General features: G+C 40.0%; 1 protein-coding gene across 1 annotated transcript; it reads right to left on the bottom strand.

Moving 5' to 3' along the window:
- Window positions 1–664: 664 nt before the first annotated feature.
- On the bottom strand, window positions 665–27965 carry itga3b (integrin, alpha 3b). Its single transcript, XM_054598766.1, has 26 exons — window positions 27674–27965; window positions 14944–15071; window positions 13567–13649; window positions 12607–12850; window positions 12289–12396; window positions 11941–12151; window positions 9926–10119; window positions 9328–9416; window positions 9101–9237; window positions 8866–8952; window positions 8710–8777; window positions 8340–8485; window positions 7938–8084; window positions 7737–7834; window positions 6920–7073; window positions 6676–6774; window positions 6519–6598; window positions 6236–6313; window positions 5992–6094; window positions 5476–5652; window positions 3931–4062; window positions 3281–3394; window positions 3054–3152; window positions 2838–2963; window positions 2444–2599; window positions 665–2077 (listed from the first exon to the last, which is right to left on the bottom strand). The coding sequence occupies exons 1-25, from the start codon at window positions 27847–27849 to the stop codon at window positions 2489–2491; spliced, it is 3189 nt and encodes a 1062-aa protein (XP_054454741.1). The 5' UTR covers window positions 27850–27965; the 3' UTR covers window positions 665–2077; window positions 2444–2488.
- Between the last annotated feature and the right edge of the window lie 13 nt (window positions 27966–27978).

The following is a 27978-nucleotide window of genomic DNA, read 5'->3' as shown; positions in this document are numbered from 1 at the left end:
CCAAGATACAATACTTTGACACTTTCACGTCTTTTTCCAACATACTATGCTATGGCTTTTTAATGACTTTCTTTGACATGCTATACTATGACCAGTTTTTTATCCCAAAATGCCATACCTTGACTATGTCATGACTTTTTTCAACATTTTACACTATTACTTATTCACGATTTCTTTTCAACATACTATGACTTTTGAATGCCTTTTTTAAAACACTATAGAATGACCTTTTATGAATTATACAATGACATCTTTGATGAGGATTTTGTTTGCATACTATACTTTAAGATTATATGATATTTTATATGAAAGAAAATACTACATTTTTATAAAACATAATTTTAGTATAGCATGTCATTATAAGACTTTTATCATTTAAACTAAGTGTTTTTTAACATACGACTTTTGTAAGACATACTATACTAACATTTTTTTATTTTTAGAGAAGAATATGATTATCATGAATTTATATTTTTGAATATTGTATTTTGTTTCTATGTTGTAGATTTTTTGTTTTGTTGAATCTGCATTTCTACAATAAAGACATTAAATCTTTATTCTGCCTTCATTCAAAACAAGATATTATGGCAGCAACTGAATTGCAAAGTTTGTTAAAAACAATTTAATTACAGTAAAACTACACAGTAAAAAAACAACTGCATGACAGAGATTGTGCATTGGTGTCAGCCCTTCCCTCTATACTTACAGAGTCAATGGAGCCTCTGTAACAAACACAGTCACAGCCTGTGGGCTCTCAAGTAACACAGAATAGAGTGGTAACGCAACACTTAGTCCCATCAGTAACTGCTCAGTGACAGTCTTTTCCTGGTCCAGTTTACTTTCAGTGCTGCAGGTTGACCTCAATGCGGATCACAAAGGCTTGGAAACAATACGAGTGTCCGCTTACTGTTTCATACAACAATTAAAAGCTTAGGCACAGTGAAACAAAAAAGGCCAATGACGTATGCATTCATTCAAATAGTCAATTCCTTGCTAACCTGTCTCTATGTACAATTTAAAACATAACTATGCTAGAGCTTACAGTCTCTAGACATAATACAACATCATGTATTATTTACTCCAGTGTCATGACTCCCTATTGTGATATTTTTTAAAGATAAGTTCTTTACTGTAATAACACAAGACAGTGTAATAAATAATAATCTGTTTTCCCATCATCATATCAACACATGTTTGATTATTTTACATACAGACAAGAAGCTATTGCTTTTCAACTTGTTGCAGGGGTGCTTGGATGACTCTTTTCATGTCAAGCTGGGCTAAATGTTATTCAACAATGATAAGTTCCATTTTTTTCTCCTTACCTCTCTGTTTTTTTATTCCCTGAAACCAGGAAATATTTTTTCTACATAGCCTAAAAATCGCAAAGGCACTTTTTGAAAGGGCAGTGCCACAACCATAACTGTATTTTAGATGCTAGTCTATGTAATGCTTGCAAAACACTGACATGGACATTCACATGATACCCGGGGACTGAGCAGGAAAACATACACAATCACAGAGAAGATCAGTCCTGTGAGGGAAACAAGACATGGTGGAAATAAACATACTGAATGACCATCAACTTGGCTTGGAGGATTAAAAAAAAATCAAATGGAAACATATATGCAAACACAATAATCAATTAAATTTACAATTTGCTCTGGAATGCAACCCTAATTCCAACAATGCAATCATCAAAAATACTTACCAAATTACAATCTCTAAAATAAACTGTTCAAGATATTGCACTGAAAAAAGATGAAATAAAATCTAATTATCATAAAAAAATGTGACTGTACTATCTACAATTGGTCGATGCACGTGTCTTGACCAAGCCGAATGTTCTTTGTTTGACCCGTGTCAACCCAGTGTGACGGTGAGTGGTTTGGGGCCCAAAGTGAAGGCCTCAGTAGTAGCAATGCTGCATCTCTGTCCAGTTGGTGATCCAATACTTTTTCTGTGGCTCCTCAGGCTGAAATCCAAGATTGAACTGATACCGCTCAGCTTTTCGAATTTTCACACCCTGGTGCTTTGGCATTATCCGATAGTAGATGGCTCGCTTGAAGAATCCAAGCTAGTGGGGAGAGAGACAGAGAGAGAGGGAGGTGAAATTAAAGAGGATACACTTAAACAGCAGGAGAGCTGGGATTGATGACAAATTGAGAATGAGATTAAGGATTCATAGTCTGAGGAAAACCAAGTGAAGTAAAGTTAGACCCATGCTGAGTAAGATGGAGAGGGCGATCAAAGTAGTAAAGACAAACATGAAATAAAATGATCAGCAGCGCACACTAATAGCCTGAAAGGGAAACAGAAGCGAAGTTAGGCAGACACAAGGAGCGGACATTAAATAGAAAGTTAAGTCATAAGAAAGTCAAATAACACCCCAAGCTTAAGTAAGAGTATCCATAGAAAAATCCATTTGTATGGGCGTCGTTACCCAAAAGCCCCACTGGTGTGTTCTGTTTGGGGACCCATGGGGGCCTCAGTAGTCCTCAGTGAGCCTCTCTGTCTCAGAGGGCTGGATCTTCATCTCAGCCTTCTGGGCTTTGGCCTCATACATCTCCCTCCTGCTGGCCCTCTGGAAGAAGCCACACTGGGGGTGGAGGAGGAGGGTTCATGTCAAAGGTTAGACTAAAGGCTCAATATGGAGTTGATAAATCATTAAGAAAAAATGGGTCAACAGCTCTCATATAATCCAAAAAGGATTATTGATGAAAAAAATAAATGAAAAAAGTAAATGTTGAGAGATTCGGGGCTATTTGGTGTCTGTGTCTGCAGAAATACAACATTTGTACAACTGTAATCAGTGCAGTAGTGATTTGCAGGCTCACCTTCCATAGTATAATAATGATTATTCCCAGGAGGACAATTCCAGCTACAGCTGCAGAGATGATGATCCACAGCGGGAGCTCATAGGGTGCCTCCACGCCCTCCAGGGGTTCTATTTCTACTGTGAACTACAAGAAAGGTGGCGAGAGTAAAGTGAAATCATTATCATCATCAATATCATAACAAGTATCATCATCGTCATCATCATGATCACACACCATGTTGGTCTGACTGTCCATCTTGAGGGTTGGTTTATCTGTAATGAGCTTTAGAGTGGCTTGACCTCTGACCTTAATTCTCAGAGCGTTGGGATAGTCCTGCAGGAACACACACACAAACGGCAAGAAAACATTTTTAAAAAGAAGTCAAAGGACGCCATGGCTAATTTTATTAAATGATTGATCATGTATGTGTGTGTGTCTGTGTGTAAAACTGGAGAGCTGACCTCTAGCATCGTACTGTTCCACAAACGGGACCGAACATAAATTTTGGCTGAATCCGTCACGTTGAGCAGTGGACAGGTGAACTTCACGCATCGCGCTGTACCTTTTGAGCATTCCTTCAACACATAAGGACAAAGAACAACGATTACACAAACATGGACAGTGACACAATTTTTGCTTTTGCAGATTTTCAGGATGTACACAATCTCAAAAAGACTTTGACAGTTTAGAAATTTCTATTTCATGTCTAGAAGCCCTTGTGTTTTTAGTAAATTATATTGTTATAGGGGTTAAAGGTTTTGGAGGACAGCCCAGCCAGTACAGTACAAGATTCACTTGTGCACTCAGTGATACGTTCTTTACCAAAGAATATGTTGAGTAAAAGTAGGTCGTTGCTAGAGGTTTCCAGCCACACTAGCGGCCTACCAGACTGAAACATCTCAGCAACAATCATGAAGATTGTCATGACATTTGGTTAAAAATATAAATCATTCATAGGGAATGAATTCTACTGATTTTGGTGATCCCCAGACTTTTTCCTGGTCCATTCAGCAATATTGTGCAGATATCCAATGTCTTTGATCATATATAATATATGTACTTCAAATGACACATGAAAGCCTGTTCTTGACAAGCCAGATCCATTTCTTACCAACAGGAATTCCTCTTTGCGAGGAGTGAGCAATGTGATGGCTGCCTGTGGCTCAATAGCATTTGGCTTTGGTGTATCATTATCATCCACCGCGATCTGTCGTTTAGTGCGCTTCCGTCCGCTCCCTGACAACTGGAAGACAAAAGAGTGGGAAGGGAAAATTAAATAAGGAAGCAGATGAGACAGAGACATGACATAAGAGGGCTTTTGGTAATTACTGGTTTTGATATAGACATTACCAAAATCTTCTTAGAATAGCACCGTCAATTGTATTGTCTATTTCCAGGGTGCACGCATTATAACTTTCTATTTGAGGCTCTGTGAGGTCTGGATGTGGCGACACAAACATTTTTCAAAATGTATTTCTGAACATCTGTGGTTTGGTTTTGAGACCATTTTCACACCCTTTTCCACTACTGACTTTTACTAATACAGCTCAGGCTGCTTCAGTTCACTCACGTCAGGATGAATTACAGTTCACGCAACAAGCCTGTGAGAAGCACAATGGCAGCAAACAAACAAAATTAAACTGTGATTAACTGTCACATAGTTTTGACGCCTAGCAGCGTGGCAACGTCAGTCTCACGTTCACAGTCGCCCATGCTGTCTTTTTTGTTAAGTAGCAAGTGTTGGCATGTTAAAATGCTAAACTGAGATGGTGAACATTGTGAACAGAAAACCTACTAAACATCAGTATTGTTATTAGGAGCATGTTAGCATGCTGGCATTAGCATTTTGCTAAAGTGCTGCTTTGCCAGCCTCACTGAGATGCTAGCATGTCTGTAGACACATTGTCTTGTTATTTGTTTTACGCATTTTATTGAAGCCACCTCTCTGTTTATATGTAACTGTGTTTGTGGCTTTTCAGTAATGGGATATTTGGGATGTGCATATGTCTTGGGTGAGGGCAGGAGTAAGCTATAAAAAAATACAAGAACAGAAAAGCTTTTGCAAAGCTGACAGTAAATCAGAGATAGGAAAGATTAGATGAGAATAGCATGTATCAAAGGTGAATATGAACCCAGGAGGTTTCAGGAGGTTGCGAGGATTGCGATAAAATCTTATAGTAATGCAATAAAAATATTAAATATATAATAATAAATATTTTTAAACAACATGTGAGGTAAAGTGATTCCAGTATGTTTAAGTGCCACTTTTGATGATTATCAGGTTAATGTTGTGAATCTCACATATTTTGGCCAGGATAATCCTGACATGATATTTTCATAATTTATTTTTCATATCCATGCCTGTTAGAACAAAACAACTCCCGCACACTGTCTTCTTCACTTGCATATAGATATATTTAGTTACAATGTTTCGGTACACAGACCTTCATCAGGTTACATTACGCGCCTGTCATCTTATTGGTGTGCGAAAGTTTTGCTCTTTTTATATCCATGCCTATTGCCAAATTTGAGGAAATTCCCCAAGGTGTTCCTGACATATCGTGTACGTGCATACAGATGGTCGGACGGACAAATTGAAAAGACAATGCCTCTTTCCAAGGCGGTCGCCAGAGCACAGGCATAAAAAGAGCCTTACAGTTAGGTTACGTGGGTTGACAACTGCTCCAGGAGGGTTACATTCCACCTCTGATTCCCCTTTAACAGAAATCTTCGTCAGGTACAGCAACCACTTGCCGTTGGCTGCCTCAAAGGGCCACTCAAAATCCACAGCCAGGGTCCCCAGGTCTCCCAGGGGCTTTCCCCTCATGTTCACCTAGTGGTGAAAAAATCAGCAGCACAAAAAAATGGAAACTTCAGTAAAAACCCTCAACAGATGGTGAGAAATAACAATAAAATAACAATATGGTGTGGAATAAGAGGGCTTCACTTTGTAACCCCTAAATAGTAACCACCCCTGGTCATGCTTAAACCACAAACCAAGGCTCACACAACACAACAATCCCTTCCCCGAACAATATTAAAGTTCTGAAGAATTAAAGTTTTGGCTTCGAAGACAGGGTGGAGAAGAGGGAGCTGTGGGTAGCACACATATTATAGATGCAATATACAATCCTGGAGGTCTAATATAGTCTGAGTGGTGATGGTGACTCACATTGAAGGTGAACTCCACCAGACTGCCCACGTCACTGGTGTTCACCATGGCTGACTCGCCCATCACCGTCCCACTGAATTCTGTTTTTACCAGCGCGTTCTCTCTGGACAGGGTGAGAGTTAAAAATGATTGTACACTGTTCAAGTGAAAATGTAGTGCTGTGACATTAACTACTTCAGTGTCCATGGCCTTTCTGTGGTCTCTACTGTATAAACAGGAAGTCATGTTAGGTAATGGGACTCACATGAGGAAGGAGGGGAGGATGGTGTTTTCAATCAGCAGGGCCACAGGCACAGGCTTCAGGTCACTCTGCTCACTAAGACTAAAGAAACAACCCTTATTACTACACTGTGTGCCAGTGTTTTATTTACTGTATGTTAGAGCCGCAAGAGCCAAAATGCACCTTTACATTTTACACTACATTAAAAAAAAAAAACAGCTGCAAAATGCTGAACTGTGAAATCTAAACTGGGACGCAAGCCTTCAATATAAAGGAACAAAATCATGCATCAATGTTAAACACTTACGTGGACAGATGGAGCTGAGATTCAATCTCTTGTGTGTACAAATTGATCCTTAAGGTCTCAAACTTGACGACAAGTGACACCTGATAATGGTTGCAAGAGAATGAGAGGTGTCAGAGGAGGAAAAACATGTATGAGAGAAAAATCAATTCAAACGTACCGTTTTATTGCCTTTAATTGGATTCCCCAGCTCACAAATCACTGTACCATACACAGTATCCACAGAGCATGGTACTTTGTGTTCCTGAGCCAAAGAAATCTGCATATTGAGAAAGTGAACAAATAATTACATTCTGATGACACACATACATAAAGATATAACAGTGTAATAAAACACATGCTATGAAGAAATGAGTAATAAATTCGACATTTGTTAGTCATCTGCTGCCCTCCAGTGGACGTACCGGCGACCTGACGCCAGCGTAACTCAGTGCATCAGGGACGGTGATGTTGATCTCTGCCTGGTGGGCGTCTTCACCATGCAAGTTGGTGACCTCCACCATCAGCGATATTATCTTTATACTGCTGTTGAACTGAAGCATCTGGAATTTGCCATGTCTGAACACAGGGATACATTTGTTATGTGTATTATTTCTTCACTACATTTTTTACAATCATTTTGCTAATAAATACATTAATGGCCCTATTAACTTCCAGGTACTGCTTGCTACAGTCAGGATTTGGCGGTGACAGCTAATTAACTGTGATAGTGCATACGTTTTGCATACGTTTTGTGATTGTTACACATATCAAAAGGGCAAATTCTAATAAAGACACTATGCATTGACATTGAAAGGAATAGTTTGACATTTTGGGAATTATACTTATTCACTGTCTTGCAGAGCATTAATGAAAAGCTCAATAGCACTCTTATGTCTGTGAACTAAATATGAAGCCACAGCCAGGAGTCAGTAGCTTAGCTTAGCATAAAGACTTGAAACAAGTGGAGACAGCTAGCCTTGCACTGTCCAAAGTTAACTGCATGAAATACAAAAAAAACATATATAACATGTAATATTCTTCTTTCCAGTTGTTATAGGCTATCACTGCTGCTTGTGCTTGCTTGATATTTACGGTAGTGGTATCAATCTTCTCATCTAAATCTTGACAAGGAAGAATCTTAAGATATTTCCACAAATGTCCCCAAAAGGCTATTTGTGTAACAGCTTTAAAAACCCATATCAGCCAAAGAGGGCTTAATAATTGAGAATTCCATTTCACCTGAGGTAAGGCTTATCATTTTCGTCAACAAACTTGGCTGTTAGCTGCAGGTTACTGCTACATTTGTTGTCCGAGCCACAGGCCTTCTCAAAGTTAATCTGCAGGAAATGGAACACATAATATTGCATCATACATGCCGGGGGAGTGTCACATAGGCTATACATAGTGACTTACGAATGCAGTGGATGTACCACGCCATACCTCAGTTCTTTGAGTGAGTTTCTGCTCTTGACTGAAAATTGGGTAGGAGTCAAGGTTCTGCAGGGAACGTCTGGTTTTAGGTTTCTGTTCATGCAAGGACATGCTGAGGGAAAAGACCACCGGTTCCAGTTTGTCTCTCACAGGTGCCTGGAGAATCAAGAGTCATATATTAATTATCACATGGTTATTGGGCAACAGCACCCTGTCCATAGCTGTAAATAAAGCACACATTTACAAATGCATGAACAGGCATATCAATTAACACACACACACACACACACACACACACACACACACACACACACACACACACACACACACACACACACACACACACACACACACACACACACACACACACACATACAATCACAATTAGGTGCATTTGTATTGATGATTTACCACCACAAACAGTTTCAGAACATGACACTTGGTTTTGGGAGATGGCAGGATCAGGAGGCCGGTATATGTGTCAACATTTTTTTCCTGAAAACGAACACGAGGGCTTCTTCTCCTCTCCACGTCGGCCTGCACCGTGTAATTCACCGCTTTACAAAGTAGAAAAACACACAGTCCGTTATAGAACACTACAGCAGACACTATAACAAGCACACAGCAAGCCAGTATCTCCACAGTTTGTAACTATAAATAAACATGTAGATTAAAAATTGCAGCCTATGTTTTATGCAAATTCCAGTTTTTCATGCACTTAACATTACATGATTTGTAATTGGAAAACAATCTGTGATTTAAGTAAAGGAAGACTGCTTACTGATATTTTTTTTGAAGTCTTTGTTTCCATTGCTTGGAGTGAAAGACAAACACAGAGTCGCTGTGATGCTGTAAAACACAAAGAAAAATGAATGTATTTTCAAACTAAATCAAATTTGCCTGTTTCAGAATGAGATATTCTGAGGAGACATCTCACCATGGTGCACTTTCAGGACAATTATTAGGGTCCACAATCTTTGGCTCGACCGTGAAGGTTTTAGTTAAGTGGAGGACTGGACGAGCCCTGAAAAGAAGGGAAAGAATAATAAAACTGTGTCAATTTATATCATATATCATTATCATTTACAATCAGACACACGCCATCAATTTCAACAAGAGAAAGAAAAAAAAGAATAATTCGATATTCTGTTTAGTATCTCTCTTATTTGTACCTGAGCAGAGCCATGCGGTCGTCCAGAGAGCCAACTAAGATGTCAGGATAACTGTTCTCATCCATGTCCATCCCTCCATTGATGGAGTAGCCAAATGTGTTGAATCCTCCATTTCCCACTGACTTACCCTCAATAACCTACAGAGTGCAAATAGGAGGTCAACACAATAAACCTGCAGCTTTCAGAGCATGTCTGAAGGGCATCCGTGGCATTTAATCGAATATAACCTGACTGGGCTCCTTCGAGATTCCCTTTTTGCTTCCCATCCATATGTAAACCTTTCCTGTGTCCTGGAATGGAGCTCCCACTGCAAAGTCTGCAGACATAAAACAATGGAGGTAAACATTAAAAGATAAAATGCAAAGGCATTATGCTGAGTAGAGGCTAAGGGAGGTCTGTGTATGGAATATAATTGCCCTCTAGGTGGTAGCATAGTACTGCTTAATTGTAAAACTTTTAAGTCCAAACTGCAACACAGTAGGCTACATTTCCTTTCGCTGCTGGGATAATTAACAATCACACAAAGTCTCAATGGTGAACTGAATGCTTCCTCTTTACCATACTTTTTATAGCAGAACAGTTAGATCACCACCTTTTAATACACAGTAGTATCCACAGGGGTAGACAAAATAATAGTCATTTTTTTAAAACTACATTTTTAACAAACTTGACCTATGAATTAACAAATATCTGCATTTTTGTAGTTGTTTTAAATCAATAAACTTGTGAGCAATTATTTAGCCTTTTTTCAACTTTTCAGTTACCTGTTCACTTTATTTTGCTAGTCTAGTAAGTGTAAAACAAATATTGCATTTAGAGTCATACCTTGGAATCCATCTTGATTGACATCACCGATGGGAGCCACTGCAAAGCCAAATGCAGAGGCCGAGAGACCCTTCAGCACCATGCTTGCAGTCTTTTGGAACGATCCATTCTCATTCATGAAGATATACACTGCTCCTCCCTGATCCTTCATGCGATCAAAGTAAAATGGGGCTCCCACAATCAAGTCATTCCAGCTGTAATAAGCAAAGAAAATGTCCAAAAATATTCTTTAATATGCAAATACCTGCGGTCATACACATATATACCAGAAGATGACATCCTAAATAGTATATTCTTTGGATCTCAAATGTTTGTATTCCCTAAAATCTTACAGCCCAAACAAGGTTTCACTTGTGCAGTTAGGGACACCCATGATTTCACCATCATGACAAACACAGGACAGCTTTTCTACTGTACTACCAACATGAGTGTTATGCATCCGCCGCATAATAAGGCAGATCATAGCTACAAAGCATTCGAGCATGAGGCAGCTTAAAAGGACACGATAGAGTTACAGACGATCCATTTACACATGCAAATATAACATCTTTGCTTTTGTTCTTCTCCCAAGGAGTCAGATCCATCTAAATATGAATGAATGCACACACAAGGGTTTACAGATGTATTTTGTGATTTGTATATAAATGACTATCTCCACAAAAACAGTTATCATTGTATATAAATGTAGGAAAATCCACAAATCAAAAAAAATAATATCACAAATGTATTGCTTGTTTTTAATAAATGTGATAGAATCCACAATTTCTTTTATTTAAAAGTATTTGCAATTTTCATCAAAAACATATTTGGATGTTGTTACATTAAAATACAGACTGTTGAACCTACATTAATAAACTGCTTGTCTTGTGTCGACTTCCCTGTACTTGTGTTGGGAGCATTTAGAGACTCCCCTGCATTTTTTCAATAGGGAATTATCTGTGGTTAATCAGTTGTTCCGACTCAGCCATTCCCATAAGTGTAGATTCGAGGGTAAGATTGAATGTGGTCACATAGCGGCCTAACTACAACCAGAGGCAGTTCAGACAGCGTCTCTGCTACATCCAGCTGCCTGGAGGTCAGAGGTCAACCTCAACATGGCGTCTGCTCCAAGTGCAAGTATTAACCCTCTCGGCGTGGATGATTAAATATGTTTGAGTTATGAATGCTTGCAACGTTGGTGATGGGGCATTTGACAAGCATTGGCTAACAACTTAGCTAGATAATGCCAATAGACAACCGACAACCTAGGATCATTAGCTAGCTAGCCATAATATAAAACTAGTGACGTTATACGACATAACCATACGGGGTGCTAACTCACTTGCAGTGCAAATAGCTTACCTGGTGAAAATATGCAATTACGTTAACGTTACTAGATTTATGTATAGCTATCTCCTAGGTTGTCTATTAGCATTATATAGACAACTTGTTAGCTAACGCTGGTGTTGAATGCCAAATCATTAACATAAGCATCAATTATTCAAACATAAAAAATAATGCTCGCAAAGACTGACCGGTACTTCCATACACTCTCCCCGGGCAGCTGGATGTAGTAGGTTTGTTGTCCACCTTTCTGTTCATGAATGAAGACTGCGCATATGCAACGATTAAATTGAATCTAACCCTCAAAGCTACGCTTACGTGATTGGATGACATGGAAGTAGACATCTGATTGCCTACAAATAATTTCCTGATGAAAATTTCAAATACAAATATTTGTGGATTTTCCATTTTTGTGAATGCATCAGATATACATTTATTAACCTTGTATTTTATAAAAGTGGATATTTTACATTATTTAAATGACAGCTATTTTTGTATATATTTTTATATTTAGATAAATGTATCACAAAATACATTGTGAATCCTTCTAATATTGAGACTGATCTGAGTCCAATTAATTTAAAAGAAGAAAGTCTAATTGATTCCCAGCATGGACAATTTCTAAAAGTACTATATTTTAAACAAGAAGCTAAAGAAAGTGTCAATTTTCAGTGTGGTGTTCAGAGACTCACTCGTCATTGTTGAGGTCGGTGACAGCCAGGCTGTTACCAAAGTACGAACCCACTTGTTCCCCAGGGATGATGAGCACCGGCTCGATGTTTTTTTTCTCTCGAGTCATTCTCCCCAACATCACAGAGCCCTTGGACTCATATCTGGGAGCCCCTGTCACCACTGTGTAGGTGTCACGGCTTAGCAGCTTCCTCTCTTCAAGAACTGAGTAACCTGCGTAAGAAAGCATTTAAGATTCATTGGTAAACTGACATCAGTGGGAGGGGTAAGATGCCTTTGCAGGATGGGAAAGTCCATGAATTTATATATTTATATGATTCAAAAACATGTATATTGTACTGTATATTTACCAATATAACTGTATCGGCTTTTCGGCTGTCCAAATTGTCCAAAGTTTGTGTGTATAGTGTCCCAGAATTGCGTTGGATCTGGATCTCTCCGCATTACATGAACATTTCCTTTATAAAAAAGCGGGATTAAACTACAATGTTATGTCTGCTTCATGCACAAAGGACAGGTTTCCCAGACAGAGAATAATCCCAGTTTTAGACTAACACTAGAATTAGCAGACTTGCAAAGGGTTTAATCGCTGTCTGTGAAACCAGCCCATTATTTCAGTGTTAAGTAACAAAACACACTCTTTTTGGGGTTAACTCTTCAGTGCCCACCTTGCCACGCATAGCTGCCTGTGGCTCCAAAGTAGACATCATTGTCTGTTATGCCGGCGGAGATGCCCATGTTGCACAAAACTTCAGTCTCCAAGTCGCCAACCGTGGGGCAGAGCTCATATGGCTCAATCTGCCAATAATCACTGGAGTCAAAGGTCAGGTTGTTGCTCCTGACATAGCACTTTCCTATCATCCGTCGCTGGTCCTCTCCGGCGATAATCTTCACATAGCGATGCCCGCATGCCTGGACACCAGAGAAGAGTGTGTATTCTGGGACATTATGGACTGTGTAATTGCTCTAACTTACTACGTGTGAAATCTGGCGATCACTTCTTATAATGTACACATATGATTGAATCTGAGCTGGAATTAAAATAACAAAAAGCATATAAATCCCTGCTCATTACGATAGTATTGCATCTTTTTGCATTACACACTTAGCGTGCAGTAGTAGGATGAGGTCTGTTTTTGTGAGCCATGTATTGTTTTTTTAGAACATTGCTCCTATATAATAGGAAATAAATACAAAATACGCTAAACATACACCATCTAATCAATTTTTTTAAATCTAACAATGGATAAATTGATTTTAAATAAGACAATGGAGCCCTCCTTGCAGTTTCCAGCAATAAAGGAAGTGTCAGATGTGAGGTCCACTACATTACAATTTAACATTAAAGAAATGGAAAGGGTAAAATGGTTATATTTATACCAATATACCTATATATATTTCAAGAATATTTTTTCGTGAAAATAAATATTTTTTCCCTATCATTATAAAAAGGAAAGATCTTTTGGGAGAATTATAATATCTTACGTATGACCAAGATTCCATTATGGAGGGGTTTATACAAGGGTTATATCAAGCCCATGTCCTCTCAGTGCTGCAGTAAATGTTACCATATATATAATATTCCACCTGCCACACTGACTAATAGAGTAAACAGGATGTCATCTCACCAGCACGCGTCCCTCTGGCAGGTTTCTCTGACTGGCCACTGTCACACCCAGCCACATGCCCTCCACTGTCTCAGATGGATTTGCTGTGTATAGGTCAGAGGTGGGAATTACATTAAAGGGTTTTTAATGTTACTATGAAAGTGGAAATAAAGTGTAGAAATACCATTTCACTTTCAGATTATTAAAATGGTTGGTCCTGAATTTAAAAACCAGGTTCATACTGTTAATGTTCAGTGTCATATTTTAACCAAACAAATCATACATAACCTTAATCATATAATCCCTTATATAGAAAAAAAAATCATTCAACATGATTATGGTGAATATAGTAGCAGGAATGCCAACCCAAACAGTCAAGCTTCATTCAGCCTGGATCATGCCCTGACAAATATAACCACAAAAATGTGCTGTGACTGCAGCAACAGTCACTGCAACTTCAACATCAAAAGTGGTGAGGAATCCTTTTATTATGGTTCTTACTTGTAGCCTCCTGGGGGCCTACTCACCTCCAGGTAGTAGAGCGGTAAGTCTATCAGTTCATAACCTTCAATTAAGAAAAGATGCGCTTTCAGAGTTTCATATCCTCAAGCTCATCGTGTAGGTGCAGCAAATGAATAGTGAATACTTCAGGAGTTGCCGGGGATTAGACACTGAGATTGTTTGAAACTGGCTGATTATTTACAGTTCCTCCTTTTGCAATCAGGGATATCTCCTACAGTAACCTCTTTGTTAAAAGGAAACTCCATTGATTTTACACATAAAGTTTACTCATCATGATCAGCCTGTGAAAACTCTTGTATAATGTCTTTTGTTGCTCTGAGGGAAGCGTTGACAAGTCTGAGAAAGTGACCCCTGATGACCTCCTCAGAGCTATCTTGGCTTGGTTTTAGGGATCAAATTTTAATTAACAGAAAGCATGAATTATAAATTGGGGTCATGGAGTTTGAAAGATGTGTCAACCAGACAGGGAAAAGTAAAAAATACAAAAGATTCTGTTGGTTTCAATTATAGGACTTGTAGGAGTTCAGCTCTACTTTTTTCATTTGAGCTAGTGAACAAGGTCAAGTTCATACCTAATAAACATTGGCATGTTAACATTGTCACTTTGAGCATTTTGAAACTTAGCTCACTGCTGTGTAGCCTCACAGAGCAGCGAGCATGGCTTTAGACTTTGTCTTGTTTTGGCATCAATGCTAACGCTCTCCCTCATCTTGGGAGTCGGATCAGGTGCGGACTGCAGCCGAAAACCTTCACTGTGTGACTCAGGCTCATTTAAATCACTAACTGGACCTGTACAGAAACTCTGTTACAATACTCCATTCCCCTGTCAAATGTCAAAATGAAGAATCACATCGGAGAGCTATGCGTCATGCTTACTTGTGCTGACCAGGTCCATTCTGGTGCAGTCGGTGGTGTCTGTTGTAATGGGACAAGAGTAGACGGCACCTGTTTCATTGACATTTGGTAGAGATTCAGCTTTCTCTTTGGGTGCTCCTGTAAGAAGCCTGGACAGAAAGACAGAGACATATTATTAGATGATATCAGACCTTTGTCATTTTGTTAGAAAATACAAAATATTGCAACAGCAGCAAAGAAAAAAGCTAGATGATTCCCCGGATAATTCCTGTAGTTTAAACACAGAAAATCCAAAAGGTTTGAGTTGCAGTACATTTGAATGTGAGCATCTTGCTTCCATCTTTCACCTTAGACACAGTAGTATGTATTCAGTTTCCACACACACACACACACACACACACACACACACACACACACACACACACACACACACACACACACACACACACACACACACACACACACACACACACACACACACACGCGCAAAGAGTGACCCAGTTCACGTGACCTATGAATTAATAGTGGGAAGAGTGGAGCAGTCAGAGCATGACCCGTGACAAGTCTGGGCACCACACACACACACACACACACACACACACACACACACACACACACACACACAGACTAGCATGTTGGTGATGGACCTGGTCTTTTTGTCCACTCAACCCAGACACTCCCTACATCAGCACCTTTTAACAAACCACAGAACTTTGAAGTAGAGGGATTACTCCCTCCACAAGGCTCTGCGCTTGGACACACTATTTACTGTCAGCACAAGATTTATTAGCTCCACTTTGAGGGCGGGGTACTCCGACAATCTTGTTTACGGTGTGTGTGTGTGACAGATGGCCTGCTGTACTATGTGGGAACAAAAGCATAGAGCCGTATAAAGTGTGTTCTTTTCATTCAAACTTTCTGGATGTGTTCACGCAATGTTGGTTGGATGCTGACATGGTGCTGGCAGTGGTGAACAGGGGAAAGTGTTGAGTCAAGCTTGTGGGCCGACCCTTACACGCACAGATAAGACAGTTTTAATACAGGTAATGGGTGTATACTTAAAGATACACCTACAGTATGGTCATTGTGCCTTCAAATCAAAAATGTCTTTCATGAGCCAACCCTTCATAGTTCCAACTTGATTATTATGTTCTCGGAGGCAAAACATGACAGAAGGACGAGGCATACTGAACTACTTGATGTCTGAGCAAGATGATAAAAAATATTCCATAGATTAAGTAACATATTTCTCGTAGTGAGCAGTGCCCTCGCTCACACATTACTCGCGGGTTATGTGGTTGGTTTTCATAAACATAGTAAAAGTGTGTTCCAGGCTGTACCACTCCACCATAGCCTTCTGTATCTACACTCACATGAATAGACATAATGCCCCCATAAATACTTGCAATCTAATCATGAGAACATCTCCAGACACAAATATTTTCTCTTTGATGTGTCACCTGAACCTGACAAGATGCAAGAAAGTTTGGCTTTGCATGGAAATCAGTCATGTGAGTTTGCTTCCACCGCTGAGCTTAGATCGAATTACCCCATTACGATTTAAAACTTGACCATTTTTTGGACCAGCATTTCTGCAGACCCATTACACCCTGGACACAACCAGTTCCAACTCTTCCCCTCTGGTAGGTGCTACAGAGCACTGAACACCATAACTACCAGACACCAGAACAGCTTTTTTCCTATGGCCGTCACTCTCATGAACAATTAATCAATCATTCTCTGTGTGGTACAAATCCATGTGCAATAACCCGGTAACTTTAAATCCAAATTGTTTACATATTTATTCAAGCAGCCTTGCACTCTGCATATTTGCACTTTTAGCTACACTTCATTGTCGTTGCTTTTTGTGTTTTTATGTTGATATATATACACTTTTGCATTTTATATTTCTGTGTACAAAATAGTTTTCTTGGACCTCCTTGATTTTTTGTTTATTTGTCTGTTTCTGTGTATTAGTGAGCGCAAGTAACCGGATTCAAATTCCATCTATGCGTACGCATATATGGCCAATAAAGCTGATTCTGATTCTATTCTTAGTTCAGGAGCTGTGGCAGGCATATTACTTATCCGTTGAAAAGTAGACCAAGACACAGTAGACCAAGACCAATGTGGTCACCAAGACAAGTGATCTGCTACAAGATGGGCATTATTAGCAATGAATCAATTATCTTGCCACAGTGATGACAAACAGCTAGAGCTAAAGATGACCTCTGAGAGCCAACAGTTTACAGTTGACTGGGAGGAAGAGTCCTTGGTTCAGACTATCATTCAGTAATGTAGACAGCAGTGGAGATTCCACAGAGGTTTGTAGTAGTTAGTGGGAATGACTGATATGTGGAGAATCAGTGTGCAGAACCCCTTCCATAATCTACCCTACATGTGTGTGTGGGCTCCCATACAACAGAAAATGTCAGCAGTTAGGTGTGTGTGTTTTCTGCATACACGACTCGCTTGTCTTTTTCAATAGCCTTTAAATCAGAAGTCATGGCCACCTAAAATGTTTTTCAGCTGTAAAAGGGCACAGTGTCTCAAAACATTGACTTACAAGGTCAGCAATCCTTGTGGGAAAAACCAAGCAAGACATCCAACGCATTTAGAGGGAACAGGAAAGAAACAGGGTCAACCCAGAGAATAAGCAAGACTGTTATAAAACACAGAGGGCAGTAAGTGTGAACTTTGAACACACAGAAAAAAAGGACTTATTGAGGCACAGAGTCCAGCGCTAATCACACATGCTTTAGGGAGGCTTGGGTAATCTTGGCTGTCAGCGTGGTTTTTGCAGCAAACCGGAGACAAATACTCGATCCAGCTCGATCTCATAAACATACTCACTGTCTCACCGTCTCATCAGAGCCACGTGGGTCACCTTTGTTTGTTGTGGAAATTCAACACTGCTGATTGACGCATCAGGTTTGACATACAGTGACGACACAGCTCCAAAACCTTGGATGTGGTATTTTCATGAAGGTAACATAGAATTAAAGGAACAGTTTGACATTTTGGGAATATTCACTTTCTTGGAGAGAATTAGAAGTGAAAATTGATACCACTCTCATGTCAGTGAGGTTAATATGTTGCTGTAGCCAGCCAACTATTAGCTTAGCTTAGCACAATGGCTAGAAAACAGGGGGAAACAGCTAGCATGGGTAGGTTAAGGCACCTCGAAAGCTTTCTAATTGAATACTTATACTGTATATTGTTTGTTTACTCAGCACAAAAGCCAAAGTGTAATCTGTCATATCACTTATTATGAGATGAAAGATGAAAACCTCTTTTAATTTCAACAAATTGAAGACATCAATTTTGTCACTTTATGTGTGGGGATTTGAATCATCACATGTAAAAATCACCAAAACATGAGTCACAAAGAGTTGACTCTTCTTTGAAAACACACCTCATATCCTGTCCTGAGTGCTCTCCTCCTACCTCCCTCCCTGCTCATCACCTACTCATAAACAGGCTGTCAAAGGCCCAGTGAAAGGAAGGAGGGGTAACCTGGAGCTACATTCCTACTCTGAGGACATGTTAAAATGCACCCCCTCTTCCTCAGAAGTGATAGGAACACACCCAGCCAAGGTGAGCGCGCCCTGGATTCTTAACACCGAGAATTAAGAAATACACAGAGGAAGGGAGTTGGATAAACTACTATATGATCATATCATTAGTGTTTAGTTAAAAAAACAGAGGTCCATTTATTAAGCCATTTTAATCCCGACTGCTCCTGACAGCACCAATAACAAAGGAGGGGGAGGAGGTGTTGAAAAAGCGAGGGAGTGATGGAAGGGAGTGGAGAGCAAAAAGGGTGATTGCTCCTTGTCTCACAGGAGAGAAAAAGAGAAAACACGACAAGGTCAGTTTGGTAAACAGACATCTGTCTATAAGACACTTAACAAAGCACATGTTGCTCTCTGGTAGGTAATTAAAACTAAGCCATAGTCTCTCAAGCCCCCCCCCCCAACTGACGGCTCCTGACTCAGAATAACATGAACAGCACTGAAACCAGGAAACACAACTTAATTAAAGATGACTAAACCCCTTTTGGATGATATTTTCTCTCCATCTCACAGGCCTTTGCAAGATTAACAAGAAGAGACAATGTGCAGGGCCAGTCAGTCGTGTTTACAGCGGAGCAGAAATATCCTGTTTAGATTACATTCATCTTCACCTGGGTCCAGTCTGAACACGAGGGTGATGAGACAATATATGTCAAAAAATGGCTCACAAGTTTTGACCGTGACATTTGAGGCCCTTGCCTTGAATGTCAAAGGTATAATAAAACGGGTAAGTAAGAGAAAGTGGTTGACAAAGAGACCAAGTACTTATAACTGCTGTGGGGGTGTTTTTTAAGCCTTACACAAGTGATGGCTCACCTCTCCAGATAAGGCTCAGGGCAACCTGTTTGTCACAGGGTGTGGCTGTGGCCCTCAGGGCGAAGAAAAAAGAAAAAAGCTTCAGCTTCATGTTAGAACACCTCAGGGCCTGTTTTTCACTATCAGCCATGCAACTCTTTTAAGAACTACTGAGATAAACGGCACATTCTCACACATGACAGAAGAAATCATGATAAGTGTAATTCCTCTATCAAAATGTACGTACTTTGTGAATCGAGGCAAATCCACAGCTCTACCTCTTCTGCTTTTAAAAATGATTTGTCTGGTAACTGTCAGACCCACTGGAAACAAGTAGACACACGCAGATGTTCGCCCTGGTAACAAGGTGTTGTTGGATTGGTAGAACAGTGCAGAGGAAGTCCAGCGTTGTGAAGAGGAGAAAGAAGTTTAAGAGAACCGTGAGGGTCAAATGTGTGCCAATGTTACCATATCAAACGATCTTGGTAATTTTCACTGCACTAACTGGCAGACTGTGCAAAATATGGCTTGTTATTTTGCAACAGGCATATGTGCAAGTTGCTGGGGATGATGAATTCCTCTATCTACTGGCATCACTGCTGTAATGTGCTCTTTTTCTATGTAATTCGATATTTCTGCTTGCTGAAGATCATAAGTGAAACAAACAAGCAGACTATGAGTAAAAGAGGTATGCAGGGTTATGCTTCCACCATTTTAAGTAACAAAACTATCACATGCTGATGGGGCCTGGTCCAAGACAGCACATATCATACTCAGCACCAGCGTACCACTTAAATTGTTTAACCCCTCTCCGTTCGACACTGTAGCACATGGCTGGTCACCAAATTGCCGAACAAGTACAAGCAAGGAACAGGCGCACAAAAATGCTATTAATCCTCACTCTTACTCCCAAATCCATTAAACAGACACACAAACACAGACACCCATGTGGCAACCTCAATATTTTTCAGGATGGTATGAAGCTAGTGCACTACAGGTGACTCATATCGATTCCACGGAAACATTGCCACTTAGCAAATAAAATGGAGATAATATTGAATGGAGCAATTATATCCGCAGATTGAATTAAGCACTAGGACAACAGCAGACCAGGTCTAAATCATTTAATGCTCTTGTAATGACTGCACTGAAAGACGAGAGACATGGTGTGTTACGTCTTGGTCCACCATTACTGTGCTGCCTATAGGGGGAAATAAGTCACGTGATGTGTGTGTGTGTGTGTGTGTGTGTGTGTGTGTGTGTGTGTGTGTGTGTGTGTGGTTTCACTGTATTACAATAGCATTCTGATAAATCCAGTTCTTTGTACTTTCAGGAAACACTCACAAAGCCGTAGGTGGGGGTGGGCAAGGACGTTGCTATCAGATTATTCACAGAAAGCACGCCTAGTTGTTAACACACTGACTATGTGTGTCTGCACGTACAAAACATGGCTAATAGATGAGTCCTCTCTGGACAAACAGTGATACATCAACCTGCTGCAAGTAGAAACGTGGTGAAAACAGACTTGCCATAACAGCATCTTTGAAACTGAGTACCTCAACATGTTCTCTATATTTCAATTATAAGATAATAATTTGGATACTTTCCCACAACACAACACGGCAAATGTATCCAAGGCCAAACTTTCATTGGTGTAAAACAAGGAGCTTATATTAAGACAAATCCTTCCGTATAACTGTCAGAGGGTGTTAATTATTAGCAAAACAGATGGAAAGGAAGTCAGTGGTGAATAACTGTATGCACACCCGGTAAACCATGTCACTCGTGTTAAACTGTGATTTTACGAAAACAGCTGTCCGCCTGGTGGGATACAGTCAGAATACTGAATCCTTTTTCATCTGTTTGTCTAAAAGCCTTGAAACGTTTGTTTCTCAGTCACACTTCTTTGAGCTCACCGAGTTCAGTGCTAAGGTGAAAAACCCTCTCTTCCCTGTCAATCTGTGAGACAATTTAATATGCTCTATAAGCATGAATGTAACAGTGACAATTTAGCCAAAATGTCAAGTAAAAATGACACTTTCATAGTGTATGGTGCTGATGGTGATGTGAGATGTTTTAAACAAAGAAGCAGACTGCGTATGCATGACAATTAGAGGAAATTAAATCCTGGCATCATAATTTAGTCAAAAGGGGAAGACATTTGATAAAAATGAAATGCAATGCAAACATTACTGTTGATCAAAAAAGAAATGAAACAATTGACGAGTGTTAAATAAAATAAAATATCAGTCTGCACCTGCATTCCTTACAAACACACACACACCAGTCTAATCTCAGCTGGACAAACATCCTGTTTGAAGACCACCATCTGCCAATGGTGAAACAGTAACAAGAGAGCAAACTCATTTCGACCCAGTGTGACAAATTAAACATGGCAGGTCATTCCCTGATAATAAACTAACTCGCTTTTCATTAGTAACGAGTAAAACCTTGTCTGACAAAGCCAATGTTATTTTGGCTTATGTCTGCAGGTTGATCTGCTAACTATGCCTGACCCGGAGTCTAGTGTCGCTGGATGAATGATGTCAGACTGGCAACCCCCACTGCTGCAGATGCAGACAGCACAGCACTGCTGCACATGATTAACAAACACACACAAACATACACCCAACTAAACTGACAGGAAATAATACACACAAATGTATGCATGCAAACAGGAACGAACACACAGAGCTGGACTGAGCCTGGACACATGTTTCTTAGTGACACCAGCAGACACATCATGCAGCCATAGCAGAATTGACTAGAGACTTGCAGTATCAGTAACAGCATTTCCATTAACATTTTGACCCCAGCTGTACGTTAAGGGGGGAGAGGGTGGGGGAGCATGGGGTTTACAGGTAGACTACCGCACAGCTGTAATGAAGCAGACAGCAGCGCTGTTAGCGTGTCTGCGTAGTGCCAAGTTTTCACTCAGATATTACTAATCTTATATGAAAGCAGAGCAGGTGCTTGCATGAAACATCTGGTTAACCTGTTGAGGCTTGAACAAAAATGGCCACAAAACACCAGTGGAACAGATATTTGCCTAATCTATTTAATTCTACTATTTTTATTTACCAATAAATGATATAATGGGAGGCATTTAATACCATATCTTCAGCACATCTTGTATTGTTAAGGACTGACAACGAACTGCCGCATTCACTGACAGCCACATAAGAATACTAAGTGTAAACCTATACTTCAGGATCGTTTAGCCTTCAAAGATGAAAAATGGCATGAAGAGGGAAAGGTATTGAAGCATATAGTTTTCCTAGCTGCAGGTAGCCCTCATTAGCCCGGAGGCCAGCGACACCAGCTTCTTTTCCATGCTGTTTGAGGGCATTAGTACAAGCAGGGGAGGAAAGGGGTATCTCTTACAGTTCTGTTTGGATAGAAGCAGTCTTCACTGCAGGTATTTCCAATGAAAGCCCCACCATAGAGAATCTCCTCTGTGGAGATCAGCAGGAGCCCTGATGTCCTGCTGGGATCCATTTCAACATGTTATTAGAAGGCGTCATTCATTCGGCTGCTACACAAAATGCAGCCCATGCCATTACCAACTGATTGGACACAGCCAATAAATACCATACAGATTAGGACCAGTCACTATGGACACACTTGCACTTAACTTTGGTGAGGTCCTGAACAGTTGCAGTGGCTTGGCCTCTATTAAATTAGAAAGTACTTAAAACTATGTATAAATAACTACCAACACAGACTTATCACACATTTTCTGGTTTTCATTGTTTTTATTGTTGGAGACCACTTTTTAATCGTATTAATGGTTAATAAACCATGACTAATGTTTCATAGCTATAAGCCATTACCGCTAATTTTGGGTTACCAAGTAATAGGCCATTATGTTTGTGGTTAAAAGTGTCAATTAGTCTTTAATAAAGAGTTTTAATAATCAAGACTGCAGTGTTAATAAGTTGTTCATGAATATATTTCCCGATTGGACAATCACGTCATGTTTTTTATAAATCATTGGTCAAATGGTCGAACCAATCATAGTGAGTTTTTACAACCTGGCAACCAAAAAGTTGTCCTTATCAATTAGTAAATGATTTATTCAACATCAATTAAGATGATTTTATAATCCCTGTGTAGAGGGCATCGTATTAGAAAAAGGTAACCAACAATAAAATATAACATGAATTAAAAATAAACTGACTGCCTTATCAGAAAGTGGTAACATTTTTTGAATCTTTGTTCTTTCTTTTAAATCCTACAGTTTTTTACTGGATCATCAATTTCTATGTAATTCAATGCTATAAAATAGAATCATTATATTCATATCACGTGACTAAGGAGGGTTTAGCAAATCATATTCACTATATCGTATTCCATGAAGCTCACAATGTATTAACATAGTGAAAACAGTTTACGCTTTTACTTCAGTTAGCTACGGGTACATCTCGAATAGACATAAAATAAAAGTACGTTCATGTCTATGTAATAGCACATTCTTTCAGAGGCTATGACCCCTTTTTCACAGAGACACATCAGGTACAACTCCCAGCTGGCTCTCATGTAAAACATGTATGAGGTTCTCATTAACAACACAAGATTGTTATTTGGAATTGTTTCACTGTGGCAAGACACTAGAGCTCTGATAGGTCCAATTCAGAGACAAAGACCACTAGAATTTCTGTGAGGGGGAATGTTGGATCAAAGCCAAGTTGGACATACCCACCTGCATCACTTACACTAGCCTGTGCAACAGCATGTTATGTCACACATTGGAGCATTCAATTTTAGTGATACTATTGCACTCAGTCACTATCTGAGTCCATTGTAACATGGGGTGATTGTTCACTGTGCACTCAAATGTCTTTCCAGTAGTTATGTCTTTGAGAGAATTAAGCTGAAGTTAAATATGCAGGTTCTGTACAACAGACCATCGTCATCTGCTGCTCTTCCTCACATTAACTTTACAAAACAGAAATTTGATTTTAGGAATCAGGTGTTCAATTCTGTCAAACTTTAGGTGGTTGAAAGGAAAGCAGAGCATGTACTCATGCATGTTCAAACCAAACATCAGACTGTGTGTCTATAAACCTTACAGCTGGTCGGCAAGTTTAATCTGCAGTTTACAGCAGAAAGGGGAAGGCCCCGTCAAATTAAATGGCTGACTTTCATGGCCTCGGGGAACTGCACTCAGACAGAGATGAGCTAGAAAAGCTTGTCGACTCTGATTAGATATATTTATCATTTAGAGTAATTAAATTCTTCCTCTGGGGTCGCGGAGGTTCCCAACCGTACAATTTAGGAATCTTTGTCTGCTGAAGGATGAACAGAAGGATTTTATATTTTGGAGGATTTGTGTGTGTTCCACAATAGTCCCAAGAATCACTCAGTCCAGTCTTGTCTCAACCTGAAACCTGGCAGGTTGTGACTGTGCAGAGAAGGGTAATACATTCCAAGCATACCATAGGGTCAGGGGACTGGAAGAGCCAATAGGTGGCCAGCTGACTACCCGGTCCTTCCTCCCAGCTACAACAGAGAACAAAAAAAAGCCCTCACAGGAAATAAATAAATGGGTGAGTCAAAGGGAAGGGTGGAGTGGAGAGGTGAATGCCCCGTACAAATTGGCCTCAGGTAGCTTTTAGATAGCTCAGGTGCAGCCCTTCCCCAAGAAGAAGCAATGTTGGCCCACTTAATGGTCATGACCCCCCTGAATTAAAAGAAAAACATTTTTTAAATTGCTTCAGTCGAGCCAATATGCACTGCTAGATTCAGACTAATTAGATAACCGCTTTCAACTTAAGAGGTTAAGGAAAAACTTTATTGCTCTCCCTTTATTGCAGAACTGGGAGTGGAGGCCCTCTGTGTTGACTTTTATCCTGGACTCTGTTTGACTCATGCGTGAGCAAAGAATGGCCAATTTAAACATCGTACATGTCATGACTGGTTTAAATTCTTGAATTTTTTCAAACATTCACACTCTGGCTTGCAACATGAAGAGGAAACATGTGACATCTCTGTAATGCGGTGAGACAGACATAAGGCCACAAAAGAGGCCAGACAACACAGAGGAAACAGCCAGCATTGTAAAACCAACTCCAAGTCAAACATGAGACACACCATCAGCACATTGTGATGTGTCTTTACAGAATCACAGAGTATGTACACAACTAGGTCTGAGTACTGGAGGACTGTCTTTACTCAGCGGTGGTTTCACAGACAAATGAGCTGTTGAGATGGGAGACACAGTAACATTGTAAGAAATTAATATACTACTCCTTGCATTAAAAAAAAAATACCCCCCGAGAGTTAGATGAGAAGATAGATACCACACTTATGTCTGAATGCTAAATATGAAGTCACTGCTATGCGTTTTAGTTGAGCTGAGGTGCATGATGCTAATCAAAAACATGGCTTACCGTGACAAACTGATGTTTCTTTGACAAGTGTAGGCCTACAAACAATTGAACTCTCAGCAGTTACAGCCTCCTTGCAAATATAAATGAAACACTTTCAGAGATTGTTTAATGTAACCAGCTACCCAATAATATTGACGACATATTTTGACATCAATTTACATACAGAATATTGTGTGACGTCAGACAACAGCTTCTATGTGAAGTTAAGTACATGGATTTGCCTTGAGTCTACAAATAGAAACTCAGACTTTTCGTGGAAAGCAGCATTAGACATGCTAGTCGGTGGATTTTGTTGTTAGACAGGGCCAGCTAGCTGTTCCCTGTTTCCAGTCTTTTTGCTAAAACAAGCTAAGTGCTTTGTGAGTTGTATTGATCTTCTCATCTAACTAAGAAAGTACTTCACGAAATGTATTACACGTTTCCTTATTAACTTCATCTAGGGGATGTTTGCAGCATTTATTACTGAAATGAATCATTAATTACCAAATGAAAAGCTGCAATGTAGAATTAAGCACACATTTACTTGCACCTCCAGCTGTGAACTGATGAGACTTTTTACAGCCTCCTTGTCCCCACAGGCCTCCAGCCTCTTTACCAAAGGCCATGTGGTCCCCTTCTAAGGTTGCAGTCTGTGGACAGTGACTCCATCCCCCTGGGGACAGGGCCAAGATGGCACATTGATCAAGTGTCAACGGGACACACTGCTAACTATTCTATAAACTACGTGAAAAATCTCTGCAGGGATTTGGTTGACAAACTGAGTTCTGACTGACTCCACTGGTGACGACACATGGGAAGTGTGCCCTGAGGACACAGATAACAGCAAGTTATGGTCACGTTGTGTGATCATGGATGCGGAAGGATGAGGAGGCCACTTTAATTGGCCTAGGGAATTCCTTCACTCAACTATGAAACAGTTCGAGTATCTTACATTAGAAAGATGTTTCACATACATTCTTGTCCCGGAACATCAACTAATCCTAAACAAGAAGCATGTTCTTTCATGTAAATCTTCAAGAGCATTTATATCTCTGTAATAAAAAAGTGTTACAGCCCAATGACTACCTTTATTGCGAAACACAATCCCACTTGTGTCTCAGCTGAACGTTACAGCACCAGTATAGGTGAAAAGAAAGTAGAGCAGGCGTGGTCACAGCTTCCTGTGTATTCGTTAATGAATATGTACTGAAGGAGACCGAGATGAGTCAAATATGGGAACCCATAAACTGATCAGATTTTTTTCACCTGCAGCTAAAGTTCCTCACAAAGAACAGGGATTATGGATATAGATAAATATAAGTATACATAATATACAATTTAGTCAATTCGGCGTTTTCAACCATAGGATTCAGTTTAAATTTGAGAATTGCACTTGCAATCATTGGATGATTACAGGTATTACAGTTACATGACAGCCAGAAAAATAAAGAACACTAGAATGTGTGTGTTATAAGAGATAACTCTGTTTCATATTCATATTTGTTGTGGTAACTCAGATCCCTGTTTGATGCTACGTTGACTGCTATGCCCCAAAAAAAAAAAAAAAAAAATCAGACCCAGGTACCAACTTCCGCCGCGATGACTTTCATCAAATAAGACAGGGGCACAAATATGTCCCCACCATTGGTCTAAAAAATGTCCAAAGGCCTAAATAGTCTACATTAGCTGCCGATTAACAGGTGGTTGCCTTGAGAGGAACTACTTCGCGTGTAGTAAAAAGGGAAGTGTGTCTTGCGAAGAAAACCATTTAGCAATAAAGCGCAGTTTACAGACGGGCCACAGGTGTTAAACGCAATAAACTAGACTCCAAAGCTTCATCGGGGCTTTTGCGCAGTACGTGGGCGCAATATGCTCCTCTGAGTCGGATAATAGGTTGTTTTTTTCGCCACGACACCTGGTCTGAAGCAGGTGCGTAGTCTGCGAATATTAACCCCAAAAGGAGAAAGAAGTGGAAGTACTTTGTTGGACATGCATAGCTTGATAACTTACAGGTACTTTCTGGAGCCCACCGTCTGTTGATGCAGAGCTACTGAGAATCCAAAGAAGCTCCCTTTGGTTTTCCCCTCTTTGATCACAGGGAACCGTTCATCTATGTTAAATCCACTGCAGGTTCGCGTCCCGTGGTACACAGCCAAAACGACGCAGAGCAATAGTCTGGGAGACATGTTTGGGCTGTTTATGCCTCGCAAAAGCAGTGTGTTTTCCCGCAGATCCACGATCAGCGTGGGTCCGGCACTGCAGTCTCCGGCAATGAGCTCCGACAGGTATAGCTGCGCTTCATAGAGACCTGCCCA

Source organism: Anoplopoma fimbria, chromosome 5 (genome assembly GCF_027596085.1).
Source record: "Anoplopoma fimbria isolate UVic2021 breed Golden Eagle Sablefish chromosome 5, Afim_UVic_2022, whole genome shotgun sequence".
NCBI lineage: Eukaryota > Metazoa > Chordata > Actinopteri > Perciformes > Anoplopomatidae > Anoplopoma > Anoplopoma fimbria.
The sequence above is the reverse complement of the archived record's forward strand: the minus strand, read 5'-3'. Positions and strand labels throughout refer to the sequence as shown.

Bases quoted from the DNA above. Each gene is read 5' to 3' on its own strand.
- itga3b (XM_054598766.1), bottom strand. From the start codon at position 27,849: ATGTCTCCCAGACTATTGCTCTGCGTCGTTTTGGCTGTGTACCACGGG. The intron at 12,397-12,606 runs GTGGGCACTGAA...TTTTTTATAAAG, and splicing joins AGGCAGCTATGCGTGGCAAG to GAAATGTTCATGTAATGCGG. The intron at 7,074-7,736 runs GTGAAATGGAAT...CCCTGTGTTCAG, and splicing joins AATGATAAGCCTTACCTCAG to ACATGGCAAATTCCAGATGC.